We start from the raw sequence: 15611 nt of genomic DNA on the forward strand, positions 1-15611 counted from the left end.
AGAATGATTTTTTTAGTAAGTAAAAAACACTAGTGCTCTCAAAAAGCCATGTTGCATGGAAGCATATTTTCCCTAACATCCTTGTGATAAGAACCTCATGAAGCCCATTCCATTCTCATTCTGTAAACCAAGAGGTTCAGAACAGACATGCAAACATCAGTGGCATCCACATTTCTTATCCCAAGCAGGTTTTAACAATCCCTGGAAAACCTTGGCCCCTTAGTCAGAAAGCTTAAAAAAATCTATTAGCGACCAAAGGGTATTTATCTATAAAGAATGCTATTGTGAAAATAATAATTTTTTTTTTTTTTTTTGAGACGGAGTCTCACTCTGTTGCCCAGGCTGGAGTGCAGTGGCGTGATCTTGGCTCACTGCAAGCTCCGCCTCCCGGGTTCACGCCATTCTCCTGCCTCAGCCTCCTGAGTAGCTGGGGCTACAGGTGCCCGCCACCACGCCCGGCTAATTTTTTGTATTTTTAGTAGAGACGGGGTTTCACTGTGTTAGCCAGGATGGTCTTGATCTCCTGACCTCGTGATCCGCCCGCCTCGGCCTCCCAAAGTGCTGGGATTACAGATGTGAGCCACTGTGCCCGGCCTGTGAAAATAATTCTAAGTGAGGGCAAACTACTAAATAAAACCTCATATTTGTCCCAACACCTAGGATTGGTCACAGAAGCAACAAGTTGCTTTCTGCACATTCAAACTTGCCTGCTGAGCCCAGTGTCCACCATCAGCACGTGCAATCCTTCTGCACCACTGCTCACTGTTAATTCATTAAACAAAATACAAATAAAAACACTGCAAAATCATCTAGCTGGGCTTTGCTTCAAAATAATCCAAAGGGTTGGGCAGGGGGATACAAATCAACTAAGCTAGATGGTGGGAACATGGAGTTCATTTTATTATCCTACTTTTATATTTTCTCCATTTTAAAAAAAAAGAAAACTTATCTGGAGAGGTAAGGGCTTGGGCATTCCACTTTATACATTTTCAGCAACCTGAGGCAGACACTAGGCAGCTAAGAGTGCTACATCACAAGGGAAACACTGAGGCTTAGCCAGGTCACTCAGCTCAGGGAGGCCCTGGGTGCCCAGAGCCAGCCTGGCACCCTCCTGCTACACCGTGAGCTTCCCAAAGGTCTGTGCGCCCGTCTCAGGCCTCACCCCACATTGCCAGCTCCAGTGCAAATGAAGACTGCACATCACTACCAGGAACCCAGTGGGGAGGGGTCCAGCAGCTTCCGCCTAAGCAAGGCACTTGGCCTCCCACTCTTATTTCCCAACCAAGCTCTCTCTTGCTTGGTCTTCCTGACTGTTCCTGTTTGTTCCTTCCTGTTCTGCCCCAATGCACACTAACTGAAAAATGATTAACTTTCAACACACACATTGCCAAATCTGCAAAAGCCCAAAAACACTGCAGCACCCTTCAACCACCAAGCAGACTTGCTACCATGCTGGATTCATGCACTCCACTACTGGAATATAGTGCTGCAAACGTGTTACTGGGCAAGTTAGTAGAGCTCCCTGATGTCAAAAACTCTCTCCTGAAACCCTCTGAAGAAATGAAGATACCAGGGCCCTCAGCCACAGCAGTAGTGGGAGAGTGTTGCTCTAGCTGCAGGAATCAAGATGAGAGTCGGAGGTTGAGGCACAAAGCCAAGCAGCACACCCACAGAGAGGAGCAACTGGGTGTCCAAGTGCACAAGTGTCAGACTGCCTGCCTAGCCCAGCGAACCTCCACCATATACTTGCCTGGGGGTGCGGGATGGTGGAGGGGAACACCAGGTAAGGCCAGAGGGCTCTCCAGACAGGGAACAATGCTGCTCTGAGAAGCCATATATCATGAGGATGAAGCATGGACTCCCGCATTAAGAGGGACCCAGAGGCACCACATTAAATATCCAGCAATGCCCTATTCCAGGGACAATGATGCAGTTGTTGGTGCAAAGTTATCAGACCACAGGAAAAGATGTGGGCTAAAAGACCAAGCCATTGAATCCCATCTTATTTCTCTAGGACAGAAAATTCCCAAACATACTAAGATAAATCACCAGGAGATGAGGCTGTAAAATCAAGCTTGCAAGGCTGAGAAGGCTTAGTAAGTCTGCCTTGTTTTCAAGAGTTCCAATCCCCATAGGAGATGCCAAATCTGCAGTAGAAGCAAATGTGACATCATGGCTACTCATTCTGTCCTTCTTTCTCCACCTACCCCCACACAGATATTCATAAGCTATGCTTAATGGTTTTCAAAGCCTCTGTGCATGATCATGTCCCCAGGCCCTCCTGCACAGAATCAATGTCTGCCTCTCCCTGGACCAATCCCACTGGCAATAAACACATGCAATATCTCCCTTGGCCCCTTGACCATCTCTAGCCAGTGTCCAAATTTTTCTTCTCCTCTTTAAGGCAAGCATCCTCGGAAGAACTGTCAAGAGTCATCCCCTTCACTTCTTTACTTCCCATTGGCTCCTCAGCCAACTCCAGCTGGGTTTCTATCTACCCACCCAGATCCCCTACCCAGAGCTCACAGTGGTCCCGTCAACATAATCAACAACCTCCACTTTGTCTAAGCCATTACCAATGTCCTGTCCTCATCCTTCTTCACCTCCCTGCACCATGGTTGACCGTGCCTTTCTACTTTAAAGGCTTCTACAATACACAATCTCCTGGTCTTCCCTTTACCACGGGCCACTCACCCTCAGCCAACTTGGGAGTGGGTTTTCTTCCTCGACCCAACCTCTAGCATCGTAGGGCTCAATATTCAGACCTCTCCTCTTCTCAGTCAACACACCCATCTTCCATGCTCTCATCTGGTCCATCCCTTCCTCTGATGGTGGTTGGCCAAGACTTCCATCTCCAGGACAGTCAACGACAAAGGAAATAGTCTCTCCCTGAGGCTGGCTATGAGATAACATAAATGTACCCCTTCTACCCCAAACCCCATCTCAGAACCTGGTACCACCATCCATGCCCTCACTCTGCAGTCACTCCAAAATCAGATCACACCACCCAAATTATAAGCCTTCCAATAATTATTTAAAGCAGTAGAAAGTAATTCTAACTATTTATTGAGATCCGTATGATCCTTTGTGACCTGGCTCCTGCATGCCTCTGTCCCCACCTGTGTCCCTTCTCCCACTTACTCAGCTCCAGCCACATGGCCTTCTGTTTGTCCTTTGCACACACAAAGCTGATTCCTGCCTCAGACCCTTTGCAGCTGCCATTCTGTCTGTCTGGAGCATTCTTCCCCAGACCCCTGCTTGGCTGCCTCTTCATTAGTACTCAAGTTGTCAGCCCACAAGTCACCTCCACAGAATGCCTTTCCCTGGCCACCCTAGCCAAGGAGCTTCTCCCTCACTGTCCTGTTGCTCAGGAGGCTAACATGGCTCTTGGTTACACATAAGCACTACAAGGATAGGACTTTATTGCCCTTGTCTGTTATCACCTCCCAGAACCTAAAACAGGGCCTGGCCCATAGTCAGATGCACACAAAGTACCTTGCTGCTGATGTCTCATTGGGGCACTCCCAGGATCGGAACAGGGGGCAGGTAGGGGAGACAGACAGACATCTGGGCCAGAGCCCCAAGGCTTCCTGAACCCCCAAGGCTGGGTTGGCCTTACTCTGGCTTTCAATCACCTCGGCCTTTGGCCTTCCCCCATCCCCACAGTTGCAACTGGTTCTGTGAGGGTAGGGGTCACTGACCCTGCCCACCACCTTATCCCAGAGCCTTACATAATGTCTGGCAAATCAAGAGTGTGTGGAAAACCATAATTTACTGAATGAAGGACTAAACAAGGGAACGTGGCCGCTCTCATCCACTTACCCAGAAGATGATGTTGTAGCTGAAAAGAAGGTACTTGTACCAGCAGCTGACCTTGGCGTTAGAGTATCTATAATAGTGCATCTTCTGAGAAGCAGAATCTGCGGAGAGATGTGTGACTAGTGAGATTGCAGGCTCAGCGTTAAAATCTCTCCCCCAAACCTGCTCATATGTGGATTCTAGAAAGCTCCCGATCATTTCCCTCATGACCCTTTACTGGTCCAAGCAGAGGCCTGATACCAAGGCCAGGTATAGGTAATGCAAAACTCAGGTTAAATCAGCTCTCCAAAAAACAAACGAAAGGATAAGGGAGATTTTTGAAAGGAAGAAAGATGCTTTTTAAGTGTCTTCTAAGTACCAGAAATTCTGCTTGGAGCCTTCCCAAATATTGATCTCATCACCTCGATTGGGAATTGATTTTTTCCACTTCATGGTTGAGGAAACCATGCAGAAAGGTCACATGACTTGCCCAAGGACAAGAGAGCAATGACAGCCCAGGATTGGAACCAAGGACAGGGGACTTCACAGTCCACGTTCTTTCCACCCACCAGAGCCAACAGAAGAAACGGGCTTAATCACAAAGAGCCACGTTTGGGAGATCAACGTGCAGGCAGGTCTGGACATGATACAACTGTGCCCAGTGAAGAAAAGCCAAGATGAGGGCTCCATACTCATTCATGCAACATTTTCTGAAAACCTCTGAAGCTCAGCCCTCAGAGGTGAGGAAGGCCACTACAGCTAGCAGCCATCCCCCTGCTCCCTCCCTCCCCTGTCACCCGCCCCCCACTCCACCTCAACCTAGACTATAGCCATTGCTTTGTCCTCCAGGGCTGTAATGAAGCTTGGATTACACAGCCTATGTGGGAAGACCCTGTGAACTACAGAGTGAAGGGTGGGGCCACTGTTTTTTATCTGTGTCTAACCCTCAAAGCAACCTCAGAGATCCTACCGCAGGAGGGTGCTATTTCTGAGGGACTTTTCTGAGGGCCTGGCCTACCTTTACTGCTTTCCTTTTTGAACCCCAGTAGCAATCCAGGTGGACCCCTAAGTCCTCCATGGTCCCCTGCCCCCAATGCAGTGGCTGAACAGCGGGGAAGGAGGGAGTGCCTCAAGTGCACAGGTAGGGACAGGATCAGAGGCCCGTAGGGCAGTGGTCCCATGCCAGCCCCCTGCTCACCCCCCACTTCCCAGGTGAGGAGAGTAACACAGCCCAAGGCGAAAGCAGACAAGGCCACCCTAGAGGTGAGGAGGCAACCCACCCACATCCGCCAGTGAGAAACCAGTTTCCACGGAGTGGCTACTTGCAAAACCCCTTCCTGTGAGGCAGCCACGGCAGGCTGGCTGCTGGTCGGCAATGTTCTGAGAAAGAAGTGCCAAGAAGGGACATGAAACCACACTCCTCTGGAAACGGAACCTGTGACCGCTCCACCTCTCCCACGGTGTGGAATTGACGGGCACAGCCTAGACACCACCATTCACCCACCAGCCCCTCCTTCTGTCTGACCTCAGAAACCAGCTGGGGAGAATGACAGGCAGACGGCTACCCAGCTGCCCCATCCCCACCTCCCCCCAATACCACCGCCCCACCATCACAAGAGCACATCCATAAAACTTGCCTCCAAGAATGAGTGTGAACACAACCACCTGTTGCCCAAGGACTCTACAGGACACAAGGACACACGCAAGGCCTGAACACTGTATGGGCCAGAGCGGCTGCAGGGAGAAAAGGAGCTCTCAAGGAAGAGACACAGGCGCCTTCCTTCAGCAACATGACCTCAGCCCATGCAAGTCCCTGCTCTCTCGGGACCTCAGCATCCTCAACTAAAGTGGGGCTTTTAGTGACCTGCCCCAACGTCAATGGCATGAGGGGCCTGGCTGGCAGCATCAGAATCACTTATTTTAAATACAGATCCCAGCTCCCAACACAAGGTTCTGGTAAGAAGGTCTGCTTTGGAGCCCTGAATCTGCATTTCCAACAAGTCCCCCACTCCCGCCCTCACTGTGATACTGACATGCCAGCAGACCCATGCCCAGCAGATCAGGTATCAGCTTAGGCACCGAGGGCTGCAGCAGTCCCCTTGGGGATCTTACAAAGGTAGATGGGCCTGTTGAACTGTGGTGCAGCACACGGATTCGCAGAGAGGGGCTCCTTGTAGGCAACTAACTTAAAGGTAGCTATAGCTAACATTCACCAGCTTGTTTCAGATTACAGGGTCCCAAAGCACTGGGTTGGTTTGTTAATTTTTTGTGTAGGTAGAGATAGGAGTCTCACTATGTTATGTTGCCCAGGCTAGTCTCAAACTCCTGGCCTCAAGTAATCCTCCCGCCAGGGCCTTGCAAATTGCTGAGATTACCTGCATGAGCCACCACACCCAGCCAATGGTTTGACTTTTTTAATTGTTCTTTTTTTTCCCTTCAGGGGAGGGTTGGGCTACCCAACCATAAATCCATGTCTGGATTAATGCACATAGGATGAAAAAAAATTTTTAACCTAAAACTCAAGTACATTTATCACAGAGAACTGTCAATTCAGCTGGAAATGCCTTATGAGGCAGAAAAATGTCCTAAGCGGTAGAAACTCTATTCTTTTTTTAGGGACAAGACAATCCCGCCTCCTCTCTTCCTCGTGGTTCCCAGAGGAGCCTGGAAAGTAGAAGGCTGTGCCCTCCAGGGAGCTGGGCCTCAGGAACTAAGGAGGGCTGGTGCAAGCCACGGAATCCAATGCCTTGGGATCCTATAGAGTGCTCCTTTGACCTCAATTAACCCAACCCTGTAAAGAACTCTCCGGAAGCAGTAAGAAAAGCCAAACTTCCCCCTTCCTCCTTGATGAAAGCTCCACAAAGAAACCAGCTCATTAGCAAATGTGTCTGTGTACTTTCCACAGTGTTGGTGGCTCACCTCTGCTCCCCTGCCCGGGGCCTTTGCAAAATGACTGTCCTGTGACAACACAGGGAATCTCAACCTGACGGTCCCTGGTCTCCTGCAGCTCACACCCATAAAGTGTACAGAACATGGAAAGGCTACAGGGAACACTTCATGGGGATGCAGTTGGCAGGGAGGCCAGCGCTCTGGAGCAAGGATTCTCCACGTGGCGCCTGGCTTCCCTCACCATCTGCTGCTTCACCTTCCACCCAACACACATGACCAACCAGGAAACAATTCTGCCTTCAGATGCTGGGGTCCACACCTACACCAGTCAGAGACTCTCACAGCCACATCCTAAACTCTAAGCCCTCACTTCCCCCCGGTAACATCAACACTCGAAACTACACTAGGGGCCACACTGCGGAATAACTAGGAAGAAACCCCCTCTCATCCAAGAAGAGGTGTGCCACACCCAGACAACATATCCTGATGCACGTGCCACTTACAACCCAGAGTACATGCACTGCCAGTATTATGCCATTTTTGGCCATTTTTGTACAACCCAGGATAACCCCATGAGGTCTAGGGGTGGGGCTGTCCCAGTGACACTTTCTCCCCCATCCTCAACCCACAGAAGAGGAAATTATTGCAATAAACTGTTGAAAAGAAACATTTCAGTTTTCCTTCTCCACGCCCCCCTTCCCCACCCCTGCCACCCATCTAACCTCGGGACAGGGAGGAAGGCACCTCTCACTCTGTCCCTCTCTGCTGTGTTGGCCAGCGGGTTGCAAAGCAGGTCTTGACCCTCTGTGGGGCTGGCAGATCCTGGTCTCCACATAGTTTAAGCTGAGGAAGGTAAATGGGAGACTCATTTGGACTCCAGCCTAAGCCATATCCTCCTACACAGTGTAAGGTGGCCTTCTATCTGTGGAGGGTAATGATGGAGCTGCACAACAGGTGTGGCTTGGAGGCTTCAGAACCCCAATGGAGGAAAAAAGGACTGAGCGCTCCTGAGCCACCAACGGAGCTACTAGGGCATTTCACAAAAATGCAGGAAGGCTGATAAAGGCAGTAGTGCTGAAACTAGAACCCAGATCTGACCCAAAATGATTCCCAAAATGACCATGGTCCCTAGCATCTCACCTCATTTGCTCAACCACATCATACTGAAGGAAGGCAGAAGTTAGCCTTCTATGAGCAGATGCATCCACAAAGAACACCAACACCATTTATCTTACACACACACACGCACGCACGACTAAGAACCTTCCTAAAAGTAGAGATGGGTAAACTTTTCACAAATGTTAAGTACCATTCCAGCAGAGAAGAATCTCCAAAAGCTATTTGGTGTGCATAGAAAAAAAATTAAGATCTCAAGCTGTCTCAACTCTAAGAACGTGATAGAAAATAAAGCATCAGTGTGGCAGGAAGGAGGCACATGTTTATCAAAATACCAACTTCTCAAAATGGCGCAAACGGAGAATTGTTTAACAGTAGTGAGATAACTGGTTAGCAACTTGAGGGGAGTTAAATAATAAGCAAATAACAACTTACAGATTTAAAGGGCATACGCACATACACGCACACACCACACCCAGAGAACAGGGTTTTCAAGTCCATTTTACCCTCCTTCAACTTTTGAGGCAACAGGAAAAAACAATTCAAAGCACAAGACTACCAAGCCTGAACAGATAACAAATCTAAAAAATCCCCGTGATTAAAAGTAACATTAAAATAAAAAAGGAAACACAAATGTTATCTGCAGCTGAAAAAATGACACAGTAAATATCTGCAACCTATAGAGACCCATACTTCAAAAAGACTCCCGTTGTACACAAATGAAGAAAGGATATGAACATTATACACAAAGGAAAGAATAACAAAGGGAAGAATAACATAACAAATGGAAAAATAAGCCTGCGCAACAAGGCCAAACACCATCTCTACAAAAAGTACAAAAATTAGCTGGATGTGGTGTCTGAAGTCCCAGCTACTTGGGAGGCTGAGAAGGGATGATCACTTGAGCCTGGGAGGTCAAGGCTGTGACGAACAGTGATCACACCAATGCACTCCAGTCTGGGTGACAGAGCAAGACCCGGTCTTTAAAAAATAAAAAATAAAAAATAAAGGAAAATAGTCAATGTCACTAGAAATAAAACTTAAAGACAATCCAGACATACTATTTTACACTTTTTTTTTTTTAAACAAGTCCCTCTCTGTTGCCCAAGCTGGAGTGCAATGGCGCACTCAGCTCACTGCAACCTCCGCCTCCCTGGTTCAAGTGATTCTCCAGCCTCAGCCTCTGCAGTAGCTGGGACCACAGGTGCATGCCACCAGGCCTGGCTAATTTTTGTAGAAACAGGGTTTCATCATGTTGCCCAGGCTGGTCTTGAACTCCTGAGCTCAAAGCAATCCGCCCACCTTGGCCTTCCAAAGTGCTGAGATTACAGACAATAGTCACCGTGCCTGGCCTATTTTACACTTTTTTTTTTTTTTTTTGAGACGGAGTTTTGCTCTTGTTGCCCAGGCTGGAGTGCAATGGTGCGATCTCGGCTCACTGCAACCTCCGCCTCCCGGGTTCAAGCGATTATCCTGCCTAAGCCTACTGAGTAGCTGAGATTACAGGCGACTGCCACCATGTCCAACTAATTTTTATATTTTTAGTAGAGACAGGAGTTTCACCATGTTGGCCAGGCTGATCTCAAACTACCGACCTTGGGTGATCCGCCCATCTCAGCCTCCCAAAGTGCTGGGATTATAGGCGTAAGCCACCACACCCGGCCGACTTTACACTTTTTAATTTAACAAAATTGCCACCACTATTGTGGCAAACACATTTATTCCTTGTTGGCAGCAGATAAAAAGGTTACTACCATTTGGTAGCAATATGGTTACATTTACCACCCCAAAAAAAGGTCACACCCTTAATCAATAAACTAATGACTAAGAATTTGCCTCCAGAAAAAGAACACACATTAAGTGAAACATGAACCTCATGGTTTGCAATTATGAGACAATTTGTAAGCATGTGCTTAAAGGCCAAAGTAGAATGTTGAGCATGAAAATGGCTGCATGGGGTGGTGGTGGACTTACAAGTGATTTTCCAAAAAGGTTTCCAGCATCACACTTACCACTACCACCTTTGTATTATAAATGAAAATGGGGCCACTGCTGGTTGGAGGTGCCCCTGCTGGGGAGGAGAATGCTGGCTACAATATGATAAGGCTGGCAGTCATCATAAACAGGGCTCCTTGGCTTCAGTGTTGTACTCACCTTTAACATTCCTCCCTCCTGCCCCTTTTTAAATTAAAAAAGTAGCACATTCTCAACTGTAAAATATCTCAACAATTCAGAAGTGTGAAAAGTGAACTGGCTGGCCAGGCAAAGTGGCTCACGCCTATAATCCCAGCACTTTGGGAGGCCGAGACAGGTGGATCACCTGAGGTCAGGAGTTTGAGACCAGCCTGACCAACATGGTGAAACCCCATCTCTACTAAAAATACAAAATTAGCCAGGCGTGGTGGCTCACGCCTGTAATATCAGCTACTCAGGAAGCTGAGGCAGGAGAATCGCTTGAACCAGAGAGGCGGGGGTTGCAGTGAGCCGAGATCGCGCCATTGCACTCCAGCCTGGGCAACAAGAGCGAAACTCCGTCTCAAAAAAAAAAAAAAAAAGGAAAAGAAAAGTGAACTGACAATGAGAAACCACTAAACAAGGGTTTTCAAATCTTATCACGACCCATAGTAAGAAATACATTTAACAAAAGTCAATCCAGTGCACATGCACACTCACATGCACAACTAAAATGAGTTTTGTGGAGGCCGGGCACAGTGGCTCACGCCTATAATCACAGCACTCTGGGAGGCTGAGACAGGTGGATCACTTGAGGTCAGGAGTTTGAGACTAGCCTGGTCAACATGGCGAAACCTCGTCTCTACTAAAAATACAAAAAATCAGCCAGGCGTGGTGGCGGGCGCCTGTAATCCCAGCTACTCAGGAGGTTGAGGCAGGAGAATTGCTTGAACCTGGAAAGTGGAGGTTGCAGTGAGCAGAAATTGCACCAGTGCACTCCAGCCTGAGCCACAGAGCGAGACGCCAGCTCAAAAAAATAAAAATGAGTTTTGTGAAATCTGTCCCCTTATCATATGCCGTGCATTGTAGATTTGCTTTTTTCTTTTCATGTTTCAAAATCATAACTGCACATAATCTAAGAATCAACGACTGTAAAAACCGTGTTGAGAAAACAGCAGATCCCAGCCCTTAAGTCAGGTTTTCCCTTTCTAGGTGACACTTCCAACTTCTAGCTGACTCTTGATGTTTACACCCAAATATCTCTTAGAAATGTCTGCATATAGGCTGGGCGCAGTGCCTCATGCCTGTAATCTCAGCATTTTGCGAGGCCGAGGTGGGAGGATCACAAGGTCAGGAAATCGAGACCATCCTGGCTAACACGGTGAAACCCCATCTCTACTAAAAATACAAACAATTAGTCGGGCATGGTGGCAGGTGCCTGTAGTCCCAGCTACTCGGGAGGCTGAGGCAGGAGAATGGCATGAACCCAGGAGGCAGAGCTTGCAGTGAGCCGATATCGCTGCCACTGCACTCCAACCTGGGCGACAGAGCAAGACTCCATCTCAAAAAAAAAATTAGCCAGGCGCGGTGGCCCATGCCTGTAATCCCAGTTAATTAGGAGGCGGAGGCAGGAGAATCGCTTGAATCCAGGAGGTGGAAGTTGCAGTGAGCCAAGATCGTGCCATTTTGTATTACAATTCCCCAGCTTTTCAGTTTTACGCATTATGCATCCGCTTTCTACCTTGGAAGAGGAGGACTTAACCCTTTACTCCCCATAAATCCCTCTCCCTGCAAGCCACCCCTCACGCTTGTCCTTTCCAATCTCTCCACTAATTAAACTGCAGTGCTGGCTGGAGTAATTTTCATAGTTGACCTTATTATGACCACGTGAGCTATCAGAGTGAGCAACATAACACATGATTTCTTTTCCCGTACAACTTCTTGTTTTGTTTAATTTTCTTTGAATTTATCAATATTTAACCGAAAATTTGATGTCAGTTGTCTAAATCTACCCTCGGTGAGCTTTTTCACATCTGATGTTTTATTTCTATTTCTTCTTCAGAAAGAAATCCTCCTGGGGAGATCCTTCCATCTGGACCAGTGCACAGAATTCCCTTTACATCTTTTGGGATACACCCTAAAGAAGATCCAGTCTTTGTTCACCTTCATGGGCTTCTTCAATGTGAAAGCAAGTTTTTCACATCCAGTATGTCTGAAACATTTTTTTTCTACCTTCACTCTTTTTTTTGAAACAGAGTCTCACTCCTTCACCCTGGCTGGAGTGCCCTGGTGCAACCTCAGCTCACTGCAACCTCTGCCTTCTGGGTTCCAGAGATTCTCCTGCCTCAGCCTCTGGAGTAGCTAGGATACAGGCATGCACCACCACGCCCAGCTAATTTTTATATTCTTAATGGAGACAGGGTTTTGCCATGTTGGCCAGGCTGGTCTCAAACTCCTGGTCTCAAGTGATCCGCCTGCCTTGGCCTCCCAAAGTGCTGGGATTACAGGACACCTTCACTCTTGAATGAGTTTGGCTATGTGCAGAGTTCCAGGCTGGGGATCAATCTCATTGAGCATGATGAAGGCATCACTCCCCCACCTCCTTTATTCAGATGTATTGAGAAGCCCAAAACCACTCAGATTTCTGATCTCTGTATTTGACCTGTTTCTTTCTCTGTGTAACTTGTAGCATCATCCCTTTCTCCCAAGCATACTGACATTTGAGGGTACTAGTCTGGGTCTGCCTTCATCTACTTGGCTCAACATTCCATAGGCCCCTCCATAGAGAAGCTAATAACCTATTTCAGGCAATATTTTCCTCAATGATTTTGACACTTGCATTCTTCCCTGTTTTCCCTTTCGGTTAGCTCCTATCAACTGATGTGGGAAGCCTGGCTGATGCTTTAATTTTCTTACCTTTTCTGCCTTATTTATTATTCATCTCCTCATCTGTTTGCTCTATTTTCTGAAAGACTCTCTGAACTTTATTTTCTAATACTACTACTGATATTTTTGCTCTGCTCTTTTTAAAAATTTTCTGATAACTTTGTTTTCTAACTGTTCCTTTTTATTGTATCCTGTTCTTATTTCATGGATACAAGAATTTTTTTCAAAATGTTCTTTTCTCTAAATAGACTTCCTTTCAAATTGCTTTTTTTCATTTGTTTTGCTTTCCTTCATATTAGGCACTTTCTTTAGCCATCTAGTAATCCCTGGCAGTCCGCATGACTAAGAGTGAATGACTCAGGAACTAGCTGGAAGCTCTGAGTCCTTGGGCAGCTAAGTTTCTGTCTAGGATGATCTGGTTGGGCCATTTGTTGGGAAAGCCCTGTTGTCAGCATCATTTGTATTTTTTTCCCATCTTAGGCTGGTTAGACTCCACAGTGAGGCCCCTTTTCATCTATAATGGCCGGGCTGTCAATGTTCTAGAAGCTAAAAGGGGTTAGAAGACTAGAGAATGGAGGTGGTCTCTATATTAACTCCCAAGAATATCTGGAGGCTCCTGGGCCCTTGGTTTTTCCTTCTGCAGAAATGTGCAACATGCAGCTAAAAGTCGGAGGCCATCACCCAGCATCGCGGTGGAAGGAAAGGGATGGAAGGATGTAACTGCATCAGCTGCTTTCAAACTATTCTTGTACTCAGCAACCTCTGATGCCCACGTTCCCCTCCCCCCACAAAAAAATCTCATGCCATCCACTCCTACATTTCAAACTGAATCATTCACATACTCTTTGCTTGCAAAATTTTTCTTGCTGTTTTCTTTCTCATTCTCCCTGTTCTCACGCATTGATTTCTTTTTTACAACTCCCTTTATCTTATGTGGGGTTTTAGGAGAAAGCAAAATTACATGTGTCTACTCAAACCACTATTTTTTACCCAGAAGACCTCTAGGAAGATTTCAAAGTATTTTTAATTGCCACCTTTTTATTTAGCAAAGTGAAAAAATCAGGAAGTATAGTCTATTATTACATAAAAGAAAGGGCAAAAGAGACTTGGCACATGTAATTAAGGTTACTCATCAACTGATCTTAACATAGGGGGATCATCTGAGCTATCCAACGTAATTACATGAGCCCTTAAAAGCAGAGCTTCCTCCCAGTTGAGGGCAGAAGAGGAAGGCAGAGAAGCAGCAGCAGGATTTGATGCACTATTGCTGGATCTGAGTACAGGGGCCACATGCGAGGACCAGTGAGGGACTCTAAGGGCTAAGAGTAGCCCTGGCTGACAGTCAGCAAGGACTCAGTCCTACCGTAACAAGAAACTGCACTCTGCTGAAAACCTGAATGAGCCTAGAAGTGGATTCTTCCCAGAGCCTCCAGAGAGGAGCACAGCCCCGCCAACAATTTGATTCGGGCTTTGTGAGACCCTAAGGAGGGAATAAGTTGAGCTATGCTGGGCCTGGACCTCTGACCTACAGAAATTGTGAGGTTTCATACAGTCAGCCGTCTGCAACCACAGTTCTGTATCCATGGATTCAGCCAACTGGGAATGAAAAATATTTGAAAAATATTTTAAAAAAAACAAAAAATGATACAAGTAAAAAATACAGTAAAACTGCCTGTAATCCCAGCACTTTGGGTAGCCGAGGCCAGCGGATCACGACGTCAGGAGATCGAGACCATCCTGGCTAACACGGTGAAACCCCGTCTCTACTAAAAATACAAAAAATTAGCCAGGTGTGGTAGCGGGTGCCGTAGTCCCAGCTACTCGGGAGGCTGAGACAGGAGAATGGCGTGAACCCGGGAGGCGGAGCTTGCAGTGAGCAGAGATCTCGCCACTGCATTCTAGCCTGGGCGACAGAGCAAGACTCCGTCTCAAAAAACAAAAAAAACAGTAAAACAACTATTTTCACAGCATTTACTTTTGTTTTTGAGACAGGGTCATGCTCTGTCGCCTAGGCTCAAGTGCAATGGCACAAACTGGGCTCACTGCAACCTTAACCTCCCAGGCTCAAGCAATCCTGCCTCAGCCTCTCAACGAGCTGGGACTACAGGAGTGTGTTACCATGCCCAACTGATTTTTAAATTTTTTTTAAGAGACAGGGTCTCACTATGTCACCCAGGCTGGACTCGAACTCCTGGGCTCAAGCAATTCGCCTGCCTCAGCCTCCCAACACGCTTGTATTATAAGTGTGAGCCCCCGCACCCAGCCAGCCTTTACATTGTCTTAGATATTTTTATGTAATCTGGAGATGGTTTAAAGTTTAGGGAAGAATGTGTGAAGGTTATATGCAAATACTACACCATTTTATATTAGGGACTTGAGCATCTATGGATTTTGGCATCGTGGAGGGGGTATGTCCTGGAACCAAACCCCCTGGGACAATGGATGGATGACTGTATAAAAAGGATGGGGAGGCTGGGCACCACGGCTCATGCCTGTAATCTCAGCATTCTGGGAGGCCGAGGCAGGTGGATCACAAGGTCAGGAGTCCAAGACCGGCCTGGCCAAGATGGTGAAACCCTGTCTCTACCAAAAATACAAAAATTAGCTGGGTGTGGCGGCAGGCACCTGTAATCCTAGCTACTCGGGAGGCTGAGGCAGAGAACTGCTTGAACCCAGGAGGCGGAAGTTGCAGTGAGCTGAGATCGCGCCACTGCACTCCAGCCTGGGCGACAGAGCGAGACTCTGTCTCAACAACAACAAAAAGGATGGGGAAAGGGGGCAGAAAAATAACATCAACTCAGAACAGAGTAGACCTTTAACTTAAAACTTTTTTTCTCTTTTTAGAGACAGGGTCTTAAACTCCCAGCTTCATGTGGTCCTCCTACCTCAGCCTCCCAAGTAGCTGGGACCACAGGTGTGTACCACCACACCAAGTTAATTTTTTAATTTTTTGTAGAAATAGGGTTTCA

At 47.2% G+C, this 15611-nt stretch overlaps 1 protein-coding gene across 7 annotated transcripts in view; it reads right to left on the reverse strand.

Moving 5' to 3' along the window:
- TSPAN14 (tetraspanin 14) overlaps window positions 1-15611 on the reverse strand; it is a 63110-nt gene that overhangs the window by 26362 nt on the left and 21137 nt on the right. For 6 of the 7 annotated variants that reach the window (XM_024253695.3, XM_024253694.3, XM_063727591.1 and 3 more), the window contains one exon: window positions 3823-3920. In XM_024253695.3, the coding sequence (XP_024109463.1) occupies window positions 3823-3903 (81 nt within the window). In that variant the 5' untranslated portion in view covers window positions 3904-3920. Of the gene's footprint in view, window positions 1-2694; window positions 3777-3822; window positions 3921-15611 lie in introns of those variants that run through there. The other variant, XM_054522360.2, reaches the window with a different exon arrangement.

This window comes from Pongo abelii, chromosome 8 (genome assembly GCF_028885655.2).
Source record: "Pongo abelii isolate AG06213 chromosome 8, NHGRI_mPonAbe1-v2.0_pri, whole genome shotgun sequence".
In the NCBI taxonomy this organism is placed as follows: Eukaryota; Metazoa; Chordata; class Mammalia; order Primates; family Hominidae; genus Pongo; species Pongo abelii.